Source organism: Ochlerotatus camptorhynchus, unplaced genomic scaffold, assembly GCF_037179485.1.
Source record: "Ochlerotatus camptorhynchus isolate MF236.1 unplaced genomic scaffold, CSIRO-AGI_Acam_v1.1 ptg000137l, whole genome shotgun sequence".
Classification (NCBI taxonomy): Eukaryota; Metazoa; Arthropoda; class Insecta; order Diptera; family Culicidae; genus Ochlerotatus; species Ochlerotatus camptorhynchus.
The window spans coordinates 2,403,369-2,424,981 of NW_027040627.1; the positions used below are offsets into that span (position 1 = coordinate 2,403,369).

The window sequence follows — 21,613 nt, forward strand, 5'->3', positions numbered from 1 at the left end:
GAGACGGTCGAGTCTGAAATTCATGTTTTCGGTCGTTGGTCCTTAGTAGCTAGTGCTCATGTCCCAACCGTCAGAGGAAAATGGAGCATCACTCAACCTTTCTAGCTTAGATGCTTCCAACGACCAACAAATACATAAGTACCAAAAACGGAAGGTACGGTACGAGATGTCCACGTTTCATCCATTTATAGGATTCTGAAGCATCGTGTTTAAATCTTGGATTTAAACAGGCCAGATGTTTTCTGAATCATCTTGCCCCCTTAAATGCTGAACAGTAGGCCTGGCCGTTTTGGTATGTGTGACACATCTTCGATGTGAAACATATCAAATAGACAAGAAAAATGATGAAGGTATATCAATAATTTTCCAGGATGCTTTCAAGAACTGGCTGTGTTGGTGTTAGATTAGAATAGATCAGTTCATCAATGTGGTCCTTAGCCTCATGTCCAGTAACTTCTATCCCTACCTCCCCACAGTGCCGGAAGGGGTACGAGAAACCATAGGAAACATCGGGTAACAAACCCCGGTGGGACCTTGGTCGTATACTGGACAGGGAGGGGTAGGGAGCGAAGATCATCCAAACGTCTGTTATCTATGCAAGGGACGGGTCAAAACACCGTTTGTTCCCCATTTCAAGGTCGGCTGATAATCGGCCTCGTGCCAGCGTGGGAGACACGCCCAACAAGCGGCCCTTGAAAACAATCGTTGCAAATACAGAATAATACAGAAGGAATTACGGACCGAAACAATCGGCAAAGACCTAGGCAACGAAAAAAGAACTATGATTGGAAACTCGGACCATGGAACTGCAAGTTGCTTTGCTCCCCGGGTTGTGATTCGCAGACTGCGAGGCTGACGAAGTGCAGCCATGGATCGAATGGAATGCAGACAACTTCTGTGGCTGACTGGGGTATGGAGAATTTAAATAAATTTCTGCGAGCATTCTTAGGAGGTTTTGAGCAGAATTTAAAAAGAATTCCGCGGATAACTCCATTGACATGTCAGGAGTTTTATGAAAATGCAAAAGGATGTTCAGAAAAATGCCATTGTTATTCTGCTCCTTCTCCTACGTATAATGCTTTGACTGACTTCCCCTCATCCAATCAGTGCAGAGTAGACATAAATTAAATTCAATTAGCGAAATGTGTTAGACAAAAGCAGCGGGTGATCTGAATTGCAGAATTCTATTGAACAGATTTTTCTCTGCCTTCTGCTTCCCGCGCTGCTTTTGCCCACTAACTAAAAATTCTATATGTAGGTACCTCCAAACTTGAAAAATCTTGGACAGAACAAACATATTCTCTGCAAATGATTCTGACGTCATATGTTACGATAGTTCTTACAAACATGTAGCGGATATGTAGCATTTTTGGAGTTTCTTACAATACTTTTTTCGAGATGATTTTTTGGCTCATTGAGTTGGTAGAAGTCATCTTAAAAGATGGACGAACTTAAATTTTATAAAATTCCTTGAAATTACAGAATCTTTATATGCGGCGATTTATTATAGAGGCCGTATATATTTCTAGTTGTTTCAAATTTGTAAAACACTCGACAAACAAACGGTCGAATTTTCGATTTCAAAGCTTTTTAGCAAGCAATAAATCCAAATAAAATATTTCAATTTTCCAAGAAAACACCATTCCATGAGTAACGAGTTCATCGAACAGCCCTCAGCGCAAAAAAAAACCTTTTGAATATGTTAATTTAAACCTGAACCGGCGTGCAATAATAAAAATACAATTACACCCGTCGTACGTTTCTAATTGCCATATATAAGTTGCCTTATGCTGCCGGTGATTTTTTTTCACTTATTTTTTTCCCCTTCAACCTTCTAAAAGTATTGTGTACTATACCAATGATGTATATGTGTGTTTGTACCTTCAATAGAGCAAACGCGCGCGATCTTTTCTCAAAGTGCGATCGCGAAAAATGATGGCTTCGTTCATTCGTATAAAGTGAGTTAGTCACTCAACTCGAGCCCGTGCATAAAACTATGCTTTACCTGATGTTGATGATGATGATGATGATGTTGATGGTAGCAGAAATGATGGGTGTTGCAAAATCTGAAACGGCAGCACTTTGATGCATCTCCTGAACGACACGGAGAGCTCACTGCTGCACTGCGATTTGTCGAGCTTTCAAAAGTGTTTATCGATTGCTAAAATACCTCTCGACTCGAAGTCTTTCCAATGCACTGCGTGCTTCTGGATGTAGACTGAGAAAAGGGCTTTGAAATGGTAACGGGACCAATTTCACAACGACATTAACGTAATCAGTTGATTTTAGATCTTTTGAAAATCTAGACTTTTCAATGTCCGAATTGTCTTCAGTAATGCTTGATTTGATAACTGGAATGTCAAATCTGTTTTATCTGGCTGAAAACCCATCAGTACTGATTTACTAAATACAAAGATAACCGAGAAAAAAACTTGTTTATGCAATGTTGCTCACACGACGCTGCATGATCGCAACAACAAAATTCGCTACATTTTGACACATTTTTCCAAACAACCACTCAACACAATCACCAATCACCAGGGTTTCGATTGATTGATCGATAGTCACCTACCGTCCAACTCTCGGTGACCGCGAGTGTGAGCCCGCCTGGGGGCGTGCCCCCAACTGTCCATTGTCTGTGTTCCGTCCCGGCTCGCGACGATCACGCTTGCTGTATGCTCTTGGGAGTCAATATTTTCATTACTTTCACGCTTGGCTCTGTAACCTGAATGATTGAGTGTCTATCGGTTATAGCTTGTGGTTCGATGGGAGACACAATCGACATCAACAATAGCAATTGGAGGTGTCAATGGGACCGGCGGGTGCCCCAAAGTACCCACACCTCTCCTCTCGCGGGCTCCACCCTGCCGCCACCGTGATACCCTATCATTGTTTTTGATTCCCACTGAGACTATAGAGTATGGACCATGGCTCGAATTGGGCTACTTCTAATCCGACTCAGTAGTGCTCACATCACCACCCAAGATCGTCACACTGTTGCACTGCATCTTTCGCGAGCACAACTAATTGTATGTTTGGCTTATTTGGATTTTTTTTCCTTCTATATTCTACAGAGGCCCTCTCCGCGATCGGTGTAGGTATTTGCAAGGAGGGTGGAAAGTGAAATAGTAATAAAATTGTTGGTCTAGCCGTGGAAAAACAGCACGATAGATGCAAGTCAGCCAGCAAGAAAAAAAAAACTCCCCGTGGCACGAAGAGAGCGTTACGATTGCCCAGCCTTGCCAATTGGTTTGTGATGTAACGTTTGTTTTAATAAGCTTAATATAAGGGACTGGCCGCCGCTCCTCTCCATCTCGCAAGACGTAGGTACTTTATAGTAGAGGGTTTAGAGAGGACTCTATTTAGCACCATTGGCGTGGTATGGGGCAGCATGTTGCAACCCTACATACAAAAAAAGAAAACAATTTTGGGCTATTTTTGCTGCAACAGTGGATTTTCAGGAAGTCTAGGAATTGTGGGATCTTTTGAACCATGAAAGCTGTAAAATTAATTAACAGTTCTAACATTTAACATTATTTTACACAAAGTCATCCGTTCAATTGTCAGAATTTTAAGGTACTTCAGCGAACTTCATGAAAGTTCATGGTACGTTGCAGAAAGTGAGACCACCTTGAGAAACTTATGATTAGTTTAAGGGACCTCAGAAATGTTCAGAAGATCTTCAAAAAACTTCAGAAGTCCAGTGAACCTTAGATGAATTTATATAATTCGGAGAAGTTTAGCGAACTTCATTGAAGTTCAGAGAGCTTTGAGAAACGCAAGTGAACTTCAGAGAAGTCTAGTATACTTGAGCGAAGTTCAAGGGAACTCTGGACATTATGCTTATATAAACCCAGATGAACACAAGAGAAGCTCAATGTAACCTTCCGAGAAGATTATTTAAGTGCAGTGAAATTCAGAGACCAAAAGAGCAGGGAACCTCAGGAAGACTTAAATAATCTCAGAGAAGTTAAGGAGAACATTATCATTAGGTAAGCCCATGGAAATTTAAGAGAAATTTAGTAAACTTCATAGAGCTATTGGTACTTCTGGGAAGTTATGAGAACTTTAGATAAGCTTCAAAGAAGCTCAGAAAACCTTAGGGCCATCAAAAGACATCGGAGGAAGTCTGTAGAAACTTCCGGGAACAGTCCAACAACACTTCCAAGCCAGGAAGATTTCTGGAGAAATACTGAAGACAGTTCGAGGATATTTTAGAAATCTGGTATATGATAATTACATATTCAAGATATTGACGATTAAACATTTTTCAAGACTTTTTAAAACAAAATCAAAACTTCATGAATGAATTTGAGAGAAGGTTCATGGAACTAAAGTAATAATTTGAAATGAATTCCGACGAGAATTCAAAGAGAGTTCTGTCTGGGATGAATTGTGAGCATAATTCCAAGTGAAATTTAAGGATTGCTTTCAAGGTAAACCATAGCCCATTTAGTAATGGAACAAACTCTTTTGCTTATTACAGCGCTCCTAGTGAACGTTTTCGGAAGCTATATGCGTCTATTTGTTGACAACAACAATAACAATAACAGTGTATTTTTTCAGTGCATGAAACGCTCTTGTTTAAGAGACAGTCACCATGCAAGAGGAGCGTAGAAAAAAATCGTGCGCAGTCACCTGAAAAATCCATCGTGATCCGGGTCCAAGCTGGCTAAAGTGTTGAATTTTCTTAGAAACACCGTATGGCGCGTGCTCAAAACGTACTGGGAAACCTTGATGACGAATCGGAAGCTTCAAAGTAAACGCCGGAGTGGAACTGCCAACCGTCAGCTCCACGGAAAGGTCGTGAGGTCCATCAGAAGCAACCCGGGTATGTCCAATCGCGATTTTTGAGTAAAAAGTATGATGTCGCGAATTGTTACCGCGCCAGTAGACAACCAAATCGATCGAAGCAGAATACCGCAGCTATAACCCGTGATCGAAAGCTGTATGACAACCTTCTGACCAGGTGTGCATTCTTATGGATGATTAAACCTATGTTAAGGCCGACTTCGGACTGCTTCCAGGACCAAAATTTTACAAGGCGAAGGCTCAAGAAGTTGTCCCTGGTAGTTTCAAATTTGCTTTTGCGGATAAATTCGCACGCAAAAATCTGGCAGGGAATTTGCAGCTGTGGCCAGAAGGCAAAGGTTTTCGTCACTGAGAAAGTTATGAACTCGGACGTTTACAAAATCGTCACATGATGGTCCGGTGATATTTTGGCCGGATCTTGCGAGTTGTCACTACAACCGGGAAGTACAACAATGGTACAATGACACGGAGTCCAGTTTGTTCCGAAAACCCTCAATCCGCCCAACTGTTCCCAGTTCAGACCCATTGAAACATTCGGTGATTTCCCTACTGTTCGTATTTGTTCATTTTATGTATGGATGTGGATTTTAAAATTAAAAAAGTAGAAGGGTCTGTGCCTAGAGGTACGAACGGAAGCTTGACATAGGACTGCTAGCTAGATTTGTCAGAATTTTCAAATAAGTGGAATATATGTTCAAGTCTGGATTGTATTTATTAATATCCATAAATAATCCTTTATTTCTTTGAATAACGGGTGTTCAATTAAAAATTTGAATGATTTCAGTGCCGTCCAGCCCTCTTGTGAGAGCATCGCGACTGACGCAACTTACGGCTGACCAGGGCCCCTTCTCCAAAATTCATTGACGTTTTTTGAAGAATAAACATTATGTTTTTAATAAAAAAATACTGAATTCGTTGAAAAAAAAATTTGTTTTACTAGTTAGGTATATGACTGAAAAAATTCTCATTTTTTATTGAACACCCGTTAAGTACGAGTACCTAACCAAAAACAATTTTTTTCATTTTTTTATTATATTATTTTCGTTAATTTTGAACGGACTTCTGATGTTAAGATGTTCTGATTTCTGATTACGACGATCCGCAATAAGATCATACAAGAGAATTTATACAGATTTTTGTCAGCCAGAAACAGATTAAAAAGATTTTTACGGCGAAAATACAGATTGAAAATGGAAATAATGTGGCAATACTGTTGTCTTCGTATTAGTGCAAGGCGTACTGTTCCACTCATACGACACTTATCCGTCCGTTGCTCGAAAGCTGCTATCGCTTCTTTTCTCCTTCCTTTATTTCATTTGTGAAATGATGAACGGTTAACCGAGCATTGAGTTCGCTCATGTCTGAATTTTGATTTTGTTTTTAATGTGACCCCCAGTATAGAAATTAAAGACGTAGTCCTACGTCAAAAACGCTTATCTGTGAACGATAAGCAAGTTGATTAGGTGAAATTAAAAAATAGTTACTAATTAACCTTCATTCTCAATTCCGAGGATAGCCGTAACCAGGCATGGAAAATCATTTGCATTCATTTCGTGCATTCATTTACATTCATTTGTCTCTAAATTTTTCTTTAACAGCATTCCGCAAAATGATGTATAGAGCTTTTGTAGGTTTTGTTATGTATTTGTTACAAGTTAAATCCGTATCTCATATACATGACGAAGCAGAGCGAACAGAAGCCACTACTGTTTTTCAGTGAATGTATTTTTCATTCACTGAAAAATAGTAACAAGTTCTGCCCGCTCTAGTTCGTGGTGCATAAGAGATACAGATTTGAGTTATGAACATAACTTGTAGCTAATAACAAAATCTACAAAAGCTCTATACATCATTTTGCGGAATGCTGTTGATGAAAGGAGTTAGAGACAAATGAATGTGGGTGAATGTGTGAAATGAATGCAAATGATTTTCCATGCCTGGTCGTAACAAAATTATGAGAAAAAAAATCAAGGAAATGGAGTTTCAATGGAATTCCTTGGTGGATCCCAAGCATTTCTTGAAGTTATGGAACGACTATAAGATAATTCAGAGGGAATTCCGAGAATAACTTCATGGAACTTTAGCGAAACATAGTGAATGCTGAAGGGAATGCCAAGAAAATTTTCAGACAGTTTGATTATCCGCAGTTGACTTTTTTAAAGGATAAAGACAATCTCCAATATATAAATAATGTTGATTTGAATGATTGAGTTGTTATTTTCGGGAAATCGACGTGAAACTGTGTAAACTGTGAATAATCAATCTGTATAGTGCAAATTATAAGGGAATAGGTACAAGAGAGAGTTCTAAGATGAAATTGAGGAAATTCTTAGATGATGCTAAGCGAATTCTCCAGAAAATTCTTTACATATCCTGTGTTTGTTTAAGATCCTAGACACTGGAATACGAGACCTAGGATTTGAAAAAAAATGCAAAATTCTGTGACTTCTAAATTAGTTTTGAGGTGCTTAGAAAAGTTTTATAGAAAAATATTCAAGATTCTGCAAATATGTTCGATATTATTTTGTGGTTTAAAAAAATGTGCGTTCTCAGATCAATATGCCGCCGGTCAGAGAGAAAACAAACTCATGTTTTTGTAATAGTTTTGGTTGTAAAGCTGTTCTCTTAAATCTGATTGTCAAAGCGTTTGTGGCACTAAAGTTATTGTATCACCAAAAATATGTCTTTAAACACTTTGAAATTTTAAGTTGAAGTCCTGGAAAAAAAAACCTATAAAACACAGGAAATTCTGTTCAGCAGATTGAGTAGATGCCCCCCTGGGCAGTCAATGTAATCTGCATCAAAACGCTGCCCCGAATATGGAATTTTCATTTCCTCACAAATAGAATTGAAACGAGCTCCACAAATTGTCGAAGTGAGATCCAAGTTGTATGTGAAAATATCAGCCACGAGGTGATTTCCCGAACACGGCCGCTGATTTCAAGTACCTTAAGATGGGGTGACATTGGGCCAAAATTGAAAAAAGTGTAATAATGTAAATATCTGGAATTTACAGAAACTGATGACTATAATATGTTTCTTGATCTCCTGGGTAGATAATATTAACTAGTTGTTTTATTTAAATAGTGCTGTAACAGGACTGGTAGCAAGTCGCTTTTTAGTGGCTTGGTCTCTATTTTCAAGTCAGTCACTTTTTATCCAAAAAGTCTCTAATGTCACTATTTCTTAAAATTTAGTCACATCTTTACGACCAATGTTGATTAAAGAATAAGCCTTTAAAAATCACATCAAAACGCTTGATTTGATAAAGCATTTGTGTTCGAAAGATTCATTGAAAATCAGCGTGTAAAATCTGATTAGAATAGTTGCGAACTAATTTTTTTTTTCAGTTCCTTGATCTTGACATTTGCAGGGTGGCCTCCCAACCAGGAAAGCTGGGAGAACCGGGAATCAAAACCAAACGGGAAATATCGGGAATATGATTGCAATCTCAACATATTTTGTACCAATTTTGACATAATTCTGCTTAATTTGTTAACTATATGTACTTTTTCATCTATGCACTTTGCTCTACCGATGTATGCAAACTGATTTGTGCTTATCAGAGGTGAAACACTTAACTTAAAGACTTTATTTTTCCTTAATCTCAGATACTTCGGAGTCTTCTATTTTTTTCCTGAGTCCTGATCAATCTTATAAAAAACAACTCGGGTCTCGTAACACAGGCTTTCCCGTTTGAATGAACCGGGCTCTTAATTATTTTCTAAGCATGAAATCGTAACAACTGTTTGAAGTTTCAGAATTTAACCAATCCTGAATCTTGAATTTTTCTGCCCGTAGCCTGAGAAAATTTGCAATGTCTGAATTACCAGAATTCCATTGAGAATAACGTATTTTGGCCTTATTACAGCCTAATATGTTGAAAAATGGTCTGGGAAACTTTTCAAGCTCTAGAGATTTTTCCAAAGCAACGAATTATTAAAAATCTTTGAAGTTAGTATCTGTTCAAACATCGAGCATTTAAATTTTTCCAGGACTGTGAACTTACATTCTAAAATATTTAAACTTCATCCCGGAGCCTTATAACTTTTTAAAACGCATGTAAAATTTTCTATGTCCGTGATATCTCCAAGTGGGAAAATTTGTCTCGTTCTAGAATAATGTTTTTTTCAGCAGTCAGGTTGCAGAGTTATGAAAATTTGTCTATGTTTAAGGTGTTCGAGATCTTTAAACTTTGTTTTTTTTTCAATAAGATTATTGGTTGGGCTCAAATGTCTCCACGGAGCCGAAAACCAGTAGTTTTTTTAATAACAATAAATATTAATGAAGGACAATGTTTATGAGTTCTTTTTACTCTTTCTGTGAGACGACTTGAGTTTAGCTTCCGCTTTCAGTCGTCTTCTCCATTGTTCTTATCAGCATCAGGGGTTGTCACATCTAGCTCTACTACCTCTTCTTCCAGCACATCAACCGCTTCCTTTGTGTCTTTATCGTTGTCCATTAACGCACCTCCATTCCCTACACCGTACGTCAGTGTACGTACTGGCAATGGTTTCTTCTTCGTTCCGTTTTTTGCTTTCTTTTTCCTGTTATTGCTGTACTTGCTGCATCCGTTCCTTTCGATTGGGACAGGAGTTCATCCGATGCCCCTCCATCTTACAAAGGAAACACAAGTTTTTCTTCCCTTTGTAGAATGTGTTGCAGGGAATTGGGAAGCTTCTTTTTTATGTCCATGCAAATTTCCCGCACACCTGTAAGCATATCGAGGTCCATATATTGACGGTTGTTTACAGCTAGCTGCGAACCTGAATCTAAGAGTCAGCTTTAATTCCACCGATATCTCCTGTTGTTTGTTGTTTGCTTCCAATGGGGCAACGGCAGAAGAACTTCACACAATGAGCAACAATAGTTGCTATTGAATAAAAGGCTATCGCGTGACCGCGCTGAAAAAATACACAGCTGCCTGTGTATACATCCTTGAGAGCACTCATCTTTAATCTTTCACATCCTTAAATTTATTCTAATAACCACTTGAGACAAATTATAAGTTTAAAAAATCGAAGGCAAAAGGCACATAAGACTTAAATAGCAAAGCACCAATGATAATCTGGCAAACTATTTGCGTATTTGCGATGAGTTAAATAATTACAATTTATATTGCATTTGAGGAGTACAATTCAAGAACCTAACTCGAAATAAAATCTTGTCAAAAAAAAATCCTTAAATTACTTTAAAACTATTGCAGATATGCTACTTCCTTCCAAAAAATTTACACCTCTTTTTCAAAAGATGATAGTGACCGTGATTATTTTGAATTCATCCTTGAATGTACTAGTGACACACAAGTTAATGATGTTAATGTGCAGGATATTATGGAAACTTTTAAAAATTTGGATACTTCCAAAGGCCACCAATATTTATGAAGAGCCTGGCACTGGAACTTATAGCTCCATTATTTTGGCTTTTCAATTGTCACTAAAATCTAGAATCTTCTCAAAAACATGGAAAAGCTCTTTTCCAGTGCCTATTTTCAAAAGTGGCAAAAAATCTGACATACATATCGTGAATTTGCAATGGTTTCGTTTGTGAACGATATCGTATCGCATCGGATTGACTCAGTAGAACTGTTATCAAAGATTAATTTTTACATACCTTCCCGGCAATTGCGAACTCGAAATATATTTACTACAAATTAATATCGCACAAATTATGCTAAATTTGGTCCACTTAATCAAATTATGACTGCTTACAATAAACATAGTGAAACTATTGACTTTATAATGACTAAAACAGATTAAAGCAGTACTTTAATTCTATTCGTAATTTTAACTTAATAAACTTAAGTTAAATAAACTTAATAAATAAATATAAAATGAACCGTGCTCTTGATGATTCAATTAATAGTGATTTTTCGAAAAAGATTTTATGGGATCCTTTAGCAATTTGTTTTATTTTCAAGACACTTGAAAAATGCTCATCGTGGGTTGTGAGTATATAATATTTCTAAAAGCAGGTCTCAATCAACGAAAGATTGAATTCATATCTTTCCAATCAATGAATGTCTCTATTGATCACTTTTATATTGTTTTAAAGTTACTATTTGATCACTATTTTCGTTATTTTAGTCACTAAAGTCACTACTATTGCATCAAATACCCAATACCAGCCCTGTGTCTACGGGCAAACGAAAGTTTGAATACACTTTTATATGGATAGACGAGGGTTACACACATATTTAGCCATACATACAAAGTACCTTGTGATCATATGTGATACATATGTACACTGAGGCAAAAACATATTAAGACTTCCCTAAGACATGACTTATGAACCTGGGCAATTTTGATTTCATAAGATCATTATGAATTCCAAAGGCATGAGTTCTGCATTTCATAAACACGACTTATGAATGAGTATCGTAATACTTGAGTTACTACGAGTGGTTCTTATACCCATATAAAGAGAGAGAGAGAGAAGGGTTAGTAATTTCCATTAAATTCCACTACCTTATTTGCTTATCCTTGACAGATACGCGTATTTCGTCTACAATGTGCAGACTTCGTCAGTGTCTTGTACTAATACTCGACTGAAGAAAAACATCGCATCTTACCGGTCTGCTACATTTCATATCCCTTCTTTTAACTTTCATAAGCTTATTAATTGGTTAGCCAAACTTATGATTTCCATATGAAAACCTTTTGTCGAAATTTCATAAGTGGTTCTTATGGAATTCTAACGTTCCTTTGCCTCAGTGTATTGCTAATAGCTACTTTACATTTACATATTGAAAGATATTTTAACCAAATGTGTGTTTTGGTCCAATGTCAATCAACCATTTCCAGGACAGTCGTAAATATCATTGATAAATATATTCACATGCTTCAAATTGTTTTCCTTGCTAAAATGTGAATGTTGTAAGGTAGGGAACGATTTTTTTTTTAAAGTGTCATGTCACCCTCACTTACGGTACCTAAATTGACGGTTCAAAACGTGCCACTATACACAATCAATCTAGCTCGGTAAGATTTCCAATAACCGACTGCCTCGGCCATTACTTTTGCTGATATATCTGCAAAATATATTTTGTAAGCTGAGATCTCAGCAAAAATCTAATTTGTTAGCTAAGTCTCGGCCAATGTTTTTCTTAATCTCTGCAAAATAACTATAGAACTACTCGGCTGTTGGAATCTCTTCAAAAAAATAAGCGCGGATTTATGTAGGGTATGGATTGTGAAAACATGCTTCCCTAGCACAGACATCAAAGCCCCTAGCACATACATCATTTTCGTAACCTTTTTTTCAAACTCCTGTTAAAAATAATCAATTAATTAAAATTGTACTGATTTTTTGTAGGACGTCATATTCTAGAGCACCGATATTATTAACAATGGACGCTCTAAGACTTCATTTACCCCCTGACGATATTAGGTAAAGAAGTGCGTATGGGAAAGTTGGTAATGATAGACACTTGCTGCTTTTAATCAAGTATAATATTTTTAGAATAAATTTAGTACTGTATTATTTTAACATAACCGAACGACTTCGTTCAGTTCATGTTGAAAAGCTGTAATTCTAAGCTTATTCTTTTAAAAAATGGTCTAAAGCAGTAAGGACTGTAAAGTTTGCATGCTACGAGTACTAACTCCTACCTTTAGTGTGGTATTTTTTTTTCATCAGTATATTATACCTGATTTATTCCCCAGAGGGTTTCTAAACACAGAATTTCGATTGATGGTCAAAATCCTGTTGACATCAATCCATAAAACTGTCAACTGTCCCTAACTACGACGAATTGAATAGGGTTACGCCCAAGTAACAATCTAAATGCTTGGAAGATTTATTCTTATTTTATCATTGTTTTATCATAGCATCCCTTCCAGCCTGTGGTTGTATTACGGTTTTGTGTGCTTGTCATAAAATCAGGCCGTCAAGTCGTCTATAAAACTGTTTTATGACTACTAAATTAAAACTCAGACTTCATAGTTTTAACGGTAGCTGTAAGGTGGTTCTGCATCACTACTTATAACTGAAGAATAAAACCAAAACAAAACATACAATTATGTTTTATGGTACACTTTTTATGACCGATATAAAACTTGAAGCAGTCTTAGACCTTCATTAAAGCTTCATTACAACTATCATCTTTATCAGAGGCCTAAGATTCACAGATAAGAAATATACTGCTACAACAAAAAATACTCTGAAATTTTTTGTCATTATAAAAAACAAATCTATTCAGATATATGAAATGAAAACCCCTTCAGTGCTTCTGAACACGATGAAGATGAGACGATCGACAATATGAAACTCCTGGAGGAACTACAGTTATACGATCCCTACATAAGGCACAGTGCGGTGAAGGAGCTCTTAAAAATATTGAACAAGCGGCTTTCCGATACACTTCCGAAAGATCCACGAACCCTTCTTAAAGCAACGCCGACAGTTTCACTAAATCCGTTTGGAGATGGCCAGTATTGACATCACGGCTTTAAACCTTGTATTGAAAAAGCTTTTAGTGGATCCAATAAGCATTTCTTACATCTTGATTACAAGCGAAAATAGGAGGATCGCTTGGAATGTTGACTTTTTGACAGGTGGTCATGGTTTTTGTTTTGTTTTGATTCGCTGTACCGAATAAAACCAGCAAGCTAGTTATATAGCTTAAATATAACTTAACGCTCTCAATTTGGACTACGAAATGCTAAGATACAACCATTAGGTTTATGTTATGCTATAGAATTCCAATCTAAGAGAATATGTTATATTGAGGTATTTTTAAGGAGTAGCAAGTTATAACGAAAAAAATGTCGCCGTATGAACAAATTTCACACAGTATGAATAATTACGCTTTAATTGATAGGCAATAAAACACTTTCATACATCTATGTATAATTAAATAATATGTGGCTGGTTATTGCTCAACAGTAGTAACAGTTTTGTACTAAATAGATAATCTTTGAATGACTCTTTAATGCATGGTGCTAATGCAGACAAATTAAAAATATCCCTATATTTTAGTATTCATATGGCGCACTAAATTTATGCTCCTATTTGGTATAATAATCACCATAAATATTGCACGGCATGCTGTGAAGCATATACAGATTGGTTTAAAATTATAATAAAGTTGTCTTATTTTCAATGTACAATAATATCAGCCATTATTACCAACTGACAAGGATCATGATTTCACATCAAACATCGAAAGAATAAAACCACAATAAAATATTTCTCAATATTAACTATCATCCAAAAACCCCAACTTAAAACCTTCAAAGTTGTCAAAATGTTTTGCGTATCATGTTTTATCAACTTCTTCAGTAGCGATTTATGCGGTTGTAATATAGTTGTATGGTAGTCATTAGAAGGCTGTTAAAACTTTCTGACCTGGAGGAGGTTTTATGTTTTCATTTTTAACAATCACGTCTAGAGTGTGATAAAACTGACATAAATCCTATGCTCCTAAAGTAGTTCGCATATCAAGTTTTAATGACTGCATTAAAACTGGGCCAATTGGCCATGACATGGCTGTATTGCGGTTCTCAGGAGATTGTTAAAGCAATGTGGTCGTCAGTGAAGGTTTTATAATTTGGTTATATCAACTGCTATAAAACTTAAATAAAACAAAAATTGTTGCTTGGGCGGGGTGTCTCAGTAAATAACTCATTAATTCTGCAATAATACACGATAGTAATGAAAAACTAATAACACATCTACTGTGAAATTGTAATCCGTAAATGAATTGCCTAGTTTTGGGACAAATTTAGAACATTTATTGCTCTTTTTAAAAGAAAAAGTTTAGTGAAATTTTCATATTTTTGGATTTCTAGGCGCCATGATCTTGCCATATTATTGCTCTAACGAACATCGGCACTGCGGTGGTCATCAAATAACCTGATTATTTTAAAACAGCAAAAAAAGTTTATGTTCCATTTAATTCCACTTAATTAATATTGGTATCCATGACAGATACGTATTTCGACTACAATGTGCAGTCTTCATCAGTGTCATTCCCACTAAAGAACATTTCAAAATCTAACCCCCTTAAGTACTCATCCCCTGTAGTCGAAATACGTATGTGTCATGGATACCAAAATTAATTAAGTGGAATTAAATGGAAGATAAACTTTTTTTGCTGTTTTATTTAAGCATTCCGCTAACAACCCAATTTCATTACTTCACTGCTTATTTTATTAATTGTAAGGTCTTTCCTTTTTGTAACATGCTAGCGTAATAAATTTTCACTCTTATTGTCAATTTAGAAGATTTATAACTATGGGCCGAACATTAGGGACGTACTTTTGAGACGTGTTCCTAATTATGGTCTACGAACTTTATTTGATAACTTTGTTTTGGTATTGGTGAAACCATTCGCGTTGACGACGACGACTCCTATAGGAAAACCCCATAGGAAAATGTCGAATTTCGTGAAGCATATAAATGTTCACGTCAAATGAGAACGACCAAAATTTGAGTTTAGTTCACTCATAATCGCCAAAAGTGCAGGAACTCAGCGATGAGTAAAATTTGTCTCATGTTTTCCCAGGTTTTTCCAGGATTTTCCAGGGAAAAATTCCCGAATTTGAGAAAAGTAAAGGTTGGATTCACTCAGTCTATTGGTACTACTCCGAGACTGAATAAATTCGCCGTGTTAATCTTTGCGTGAAAGTCCGGATCGATACGGTACACACGCTGTTTCTAAACAATCAAAATTTGAGAAGGATCTACTTATATCCGTGGAAAGTAGGGTACTCCAAATTGAGTATGATGATGTTCATTTGTCATCTTGTCAGATCGAACTTTGTTTGCTCTATTTAGTGTAGCCCTTTTTTTGACGGATATGAGTAGATCCTACTCAAATTTGGGTTGTTTATAAATAGCGTGCAGTCATTCTTGCCGTCAAAACAAAGTTCACGGTAAATTAGTATATATTTGAATACCGTTCACTCAAATTCGCAAAAGCGTAGGTCACTCGTAGAATGAGTAAATTTTTATCAAATATGAGTAAATTCCACTCATATTTGGGTGATATTCACTCACATATGAGTGACGTTTATTCATATTTGATTAAAATTTTAACTCATCCTATGAGTGATCTACGTTTATGCGAATTTGAGTGAATGGGTTTCAAATATGAGTTAGATATGTTTGCCGTGTAGGCCCTTCGAAAAACTATCAAGCCGAACAATGTATTAGGTGCCAAGAAACATTGATTGATTCTCTTCGTCCACTTTCTTCTTCGTTTATAATTTGACTACAAAACCGTTTCTTGTCGTGTTTGCCGTATCAGATGCTAGATAATAGCTTATTTAATCGAACTGTGTTGTGTTGAAAATAGCTGGAAGTGCCTGTGCATGGTCGTGGGAATGCAAAGAAAAAATCTACATAGATAATCTATCAATGTTGCTTAGGAGCTAATGCATTGTTCGGCTTGCTATCACTTGACTTCAGAGTTCGTTATATGTGTGGTTGTGAGCTAATCTACTTGGCTTCGTGATTTATGTTATCTGGATCAACCGAAATGAAAACACCATCTCTTTCATTCTCATCAGTTATTACTCGAGAAGTGTTAGTGACGTTAACAATGTGGTTACGTATGAATGATAAGGAGTAAAAAAGAAGCGCGATTGCACATGCCGAACCTTTGTAGATCGAGGTTCATCTTCGATAGAACGAAGTTGCATCCATTTATAGACCCAATTTGAGTACAGTAGACCAACATTACATTACATCCATGAAAGTTTTGATGTTAAAATGGTGAGTTTTACAATTTTCAGTCGTGCCTAGTTACTATCCAAATATCAAGAATATCTAAACTTGCATGTTGACAGTGAAGTATCGACTGCAGCTCAATTATTAAATAAGATACGGCATACAATGTAATTGAAGGCTTCTTATTAGACCGAGGTTAGGGATATATTCCCTGTTACTTGAAAATTGTCAAGTAAACTTTCAAAACAGAAGGTAGGGTGCTCCAGAACATGCCTTATTTTATATGAAATTTGTGTGAACTGTGCAGAATTTGTCGGAAGCTGTTTAATCTACAGCGCGAATATGCAGCGGAAATCAACGATGTAGGAGAAATGGCTCTAATGTTGGTCTATGGATCTAAGATTGGGCCCATCGCTAAAAATCTGCTAGATGAATGCGTCATTGGGACTGTACTAATGTATATTTTTGGTCGCTATTGAAAATTTAGTCGATTGCTGAATTTATGTATGGGCCCAAATAAGGGGCATTTAGGCCGACATTATATCCATTTCCCCTATATAATTTTTCTGTGTTATCATATTTTTACAAATATGTTATCTGACTTAACTTTTTTCTCTTCTCGTAGAAATTTAATTTCACTATTTTTTTGTAAATTAAGCTTAAAAATTAACCGAAATCGTTGAAGCTAATTGTTACTTTACGGCCAATATCTTCTTGATCGCAAGATTACCGATCACACCGACGAAACACCGATCAGGCATTATTAGTCAACCAGCTGAGCCCAAGAAAGGGGTGTGGACCCGACTGATCGCGTGTCATTATGAGCCACCTATAGGTAGTATGACCGTACATACTTACAACTAGGGAGAGAGAGAGAGTGTGTCAGAGTGTATGATTACACCCTTCTGCTGACAATCCTACACTTCTGTGATACATATACTGTGTACGGTTTATGACCATTCGACCGTTGTTGGCAATCAGCACACTGCAGAGTATTCATCAAGTGATTCCAAGTGACAACAACCCATTGCACGGCTTGATCATAATTTGTAATGTTGTGAAACTCGTCTGTGTGCTGAGAGCTAATTTGCCTCCTTTTCACTTTTTTTTTTAAAGAAAAGTTATTTCGAAACTGATACTTCAGTGTTCAGATGGTAATTGCGGGTCAATGGGTTTCCTGTGTTTGCAATCGATTAAGTCTTTTGTTCGTTGCATAGGCGTTTGTGTCGATAAATGTCCAGCACATTACTCAGGTGTTTTTTTCCTTTGTTATACTGTAATTTTTGGTTACTTCATATGCGTCCTGCTGCTAAACGTTTTTTTGAAATTTTGTCTAATACTGTTACATCATCACTATCATACGCGTGTACCGTTTTGAGCTATCTAAATTACAGTAATGATCAATGGCATAATAGTAATTTCAACTCTTCACTTCAACCGCCGTTACACCATATGAAATAATGAACACTCATCAATATTACATCAAGCAGCTAGAGGGGACTAGATCCGCATCAAATTCAGGGTTTTTTTTTTCAAATCTGTTCATAAATGCATCATTTCCATTCACATAAAACCATCACAGCATCTATGCTCATCTCACCCTTTGGTCTGGTTCAATCCAGTCAAGTAATTATCTTTTTGACCGGGTCGAAATCAGAAGAACATGTCCCACTAATTTTAATGTTCCATCGTCAAAAAAGGTTAGATTCCTGGGGTACGCTTACACGCATTTATATGACTAGTGCCATTAAAAAAATATTTTACCACCGTGAGAAAACCATTCCTCAATATCTCGATACCATATCTCATAAAAAAATCGAAACGACACTCGACACTATCCCATTAATCTAAACGGCTCAGTTAGCATCTACTCGACCTGCCAACCAGAAAAAAAGCTGAAAAAGCGAGAAAGAAGAGCGCATCATCGTACACAATATTTACCTATAATTAGCAGGTATCCAAATATGATCAGCACTGCGAGTGACGACCGTCGTAGAAACATCTTCTTGGCTCCAGCTGCGATGTCCGAATCTTCCTGAACAACAATCACCCAAAAGCGACACGCGCGATGAACTCTCACTTTCAATGAAGCTTCACTGGGCAAACGATTGAGCAGACTTGGGCAGCCGCGTGCAGGAAAGATGCGCTGAAAACCCGTGAAGACCTGCTGAGATAGTCGAGAAGATGATGCTGTGACGACCTGCTGTTGCTGCTGTGGTTGATGATGGCGATGATGATAATTATTATGTCACTTTGTATTTATATTTTTCCCGTTTTGAGTATTTTCCACTTTTACTGCAGCTCACGACACACTTTTGAAACGGCAAAATTACACTGCTCCGAACTATACACAAAACACTTTGCATAGAGATGCATAAATGCTTGCTAAGAAAGGGAAAAATACAAGTAGACTAAGAAATAAGAGGAAGATTTTACTGAAAATAACACTTTAAGACAAGACGCTACTAAGCGAGGCGAGCAGCGAAGAGGATTCACTTCTACTTCGAGGTTCGAGCTATGGAGACTGTTGACGTTGTTGCTGTTATTATTATTGTTTCTAGGTACCACACAAGAGTATATCGGTGATCTTTTTTCCTTGACAAAAACCACACGGTTCCCACTCTTGGGGTCTCCTCTTCATTGATTTACGAGCCCCTTATTGCTTGCACCACGCCGCGTACTCACCGAGAAGGAGGAATACACGATGGGGCTCGTAAAAAAATTGATTAAGAGGTTGTGGCAACACATCCACCTTCAATGATACACCTCTCGACTCCGCTTAACGGTAGGTCCCTCAGGTTGTGCCACCGCAAGGTAATCGACGACTCGTCTCGATTATGTAAAATTCAAAACATGATAATCTCAACCGTTTGAAGATGAGCCGTATCACGCACGAAACATCTCACGAAATACCCTTTCCTCGCATAAGCGACTATTGCCAATAGGTGGCACAAAATGTCAAAGGCAATCGCTTTCACTGCGACCAGTGCGATAACTACCCCACGCTACCAGTAACAAGAGAATTAGAATTATAAACCCCCCAAAACCAACACCACACACGTGTGTATCCACTTCGACGACGTACCGGGTAAACTCGAATCCGTAGAACGTCTCAATTCGACCAATCGACACGTACTGAATTAAAATATAAAAATTGTTTACTACTAAGCCCAACTCCTCACAGCCGCGATGGATGCAGTTGTACCTACTCCCCTACTTCCAATAGTTGGGGCTCTCTCGCGATGTGCCCCTCTCGCGATCGAGAGAGATCTGTTCTGCTGCAGCAGCGGAGCACCTTAGCGTCGTCGCAGACAGGCTGAGCCTCCTTGCTCGTTATTTCCCTTGAACGGGCTCCGATCGGAGGGGTCTCGGCAAGATCACAGATTGGCGGCGGTGGAAGATCTTCGGCTGAAGACGCTTTTATTGGTGTTTATGGCTTTTTAGGGATGATTACTCGTCTCTGACAACCGAAGGCTTGATCCTTGAACTGGTGAATTTGATTATCTATTCCGATTGACGACGGGGCATGGCATAGTAAAATTAAAACAAACTTTCAACCAAACTAATCAAATTAATGGAACACATTTAAATTGTTTTTCAACGAATCAAACCTTTCAACGGAATGCCGAATTTCAATGCCCTTTTTGCGATCGATGGGCTTGTTTATAAGATAATTTTGGCGTTTTTCTAAACAGTTATATCATTTAATTTTGGGCCATATTGGCGGTTTTAAACCCATGTGACCCATTGATTCTGTGAGGTCAAAAAAAAAACGCTGGGAGAACTACCGATTTCGGGTCGGATGGATGAAATACGCGAGACTTGTTTAGGTTATCAAATTTAACTACATTGCTTTATATAACTTATAGCAGTGGGACACAATTAGCGGGTATAACAAAGGGGATACAATTTGCATATTGGAGATGAGAAGAGAGACAGAGGTTTTGAAAACTCAAAAAAAGGAAGGCGAATAATAGTAGCCGAGATCGCTGCAGGAGGTTACCTCAAATTCCGTCACAACAGCAATTTATAGTCTTTATTAGAACAATTTAGACTTATTAAGGTAATGTTGGTAATGGTTTTCATAATTTTTGGGCACAGTGTGGCATTTTGAATAAATTTTTCGCGTTTTTAAGCCATTTTGGCGCTTTCGTTTCCAAAGCATTTTTAGGTCTATTTTGACGTTTCTATAGTCATTTTGACGTTTCTATAGTCATTTTGACGTTTCGAGGAGAGAGACTTCCGTGGATTGCCAGATTTGGCGTATTTTAGCTTTTTTTTTGCAGGTTTTGTCTACTTTGGCATTTTTAAAACGCATTCTAGATCATTTTTGGTGATTTAAAGGCCTTTTCGGCGTTTTTGAGATCATTCTGACGCTTGTACGGTCATTTAATTTTAAACTCAGGTTCTGACCATGTTGGATATTTTTGCGTATTAAAGTAATTTTTGGCAGTTCGTTGAAGGCTACGTTGTCATTTAATTTTAGAGCAATTTTGGCTTTTTAAACATGATTAACGGAATGATACATTTTGTTTAACAATAAAAGATTTTCTCGTGCCCACATCAACATAATGTATGAATTACAAAATATATTAAAATGTGTACTGCAGGAATGTTCTAACGTTTTCAGATCATTTTGCTGTTTCCAACAGTTATTAAGGATTCCTTTAATTTTAGGGATAATTTGGCATTTACCATATCTATTCAGGGTTAATGTTGCATTTATTTACTTCTTGATGAAACATAATACATTTTGAGTCGTCGAACGGGCGTGCACAGGGTGGGGCAAGATGGGGCAATTGCCCCCTCTTTTATAAATAAGATTTTTATTTTCAAATTTTCAAAATAAGAATATAAAATAACTTGATTTCTTGATAACTTGATTTGGAGGTAAAATAACTTCATTTCATAATATATGGGCACTGAAAACCGTTTATTGCGTCAATTCCTTTGATATGGTGCCTGAAAATTGCACCACAAAGGTGCATGAAGGGACAAACTTCAATGACATTTTTTGGTCAAAAAATTGCACAGTGGTGCATACAAAAAAATCTTGGTGTATTTTTTTTTTTCAAGGTGTTTCATGGAGGGTTAAAAGAAGAGGGTAAATTTAAGGTTGAAAAAATTT

The 21,613-nt window shown here is 37.1% G+C and overlaps 1 protein-coding gene across 2 annotated transcripts in view; it reads right to left on the minus strand.

Moving 5' to 3' along the window:
• LOC135700503 (uncharacterized) overlaps window positions 1-19,605 on the minus strand; it is a 189,845-nt gene extending 170,240 nt beyond the window's left edge. Inside the window, exons 1-2 of one of the 2 annotated variants that reach the window (XM_065221050.1) lie at window positions 19,546-19,605; window positions 18,427-18,870 (exon numbers count right to left, since the gene is read on the minus strand). In XM_065221050.1, coding sequence (XP_065077122.1) covers window positions 18,427-18,487 — 61 coding nt within the window. In that variant the 5' untranslated portion in view covers window positions 18,488-18,870; window positions 19,546-19,605. Of the gene's footprint in view, window positions 1-18,426; window positions 18,871-19,352; window positions 19,367-19,545 lie in introns of those variants that run through there. The other variant, XM_065221051.1, reaches the window with a different exon arrangement.
• Window positions 19,606-21,613: the final 2,008 nt, after the last annotated feature.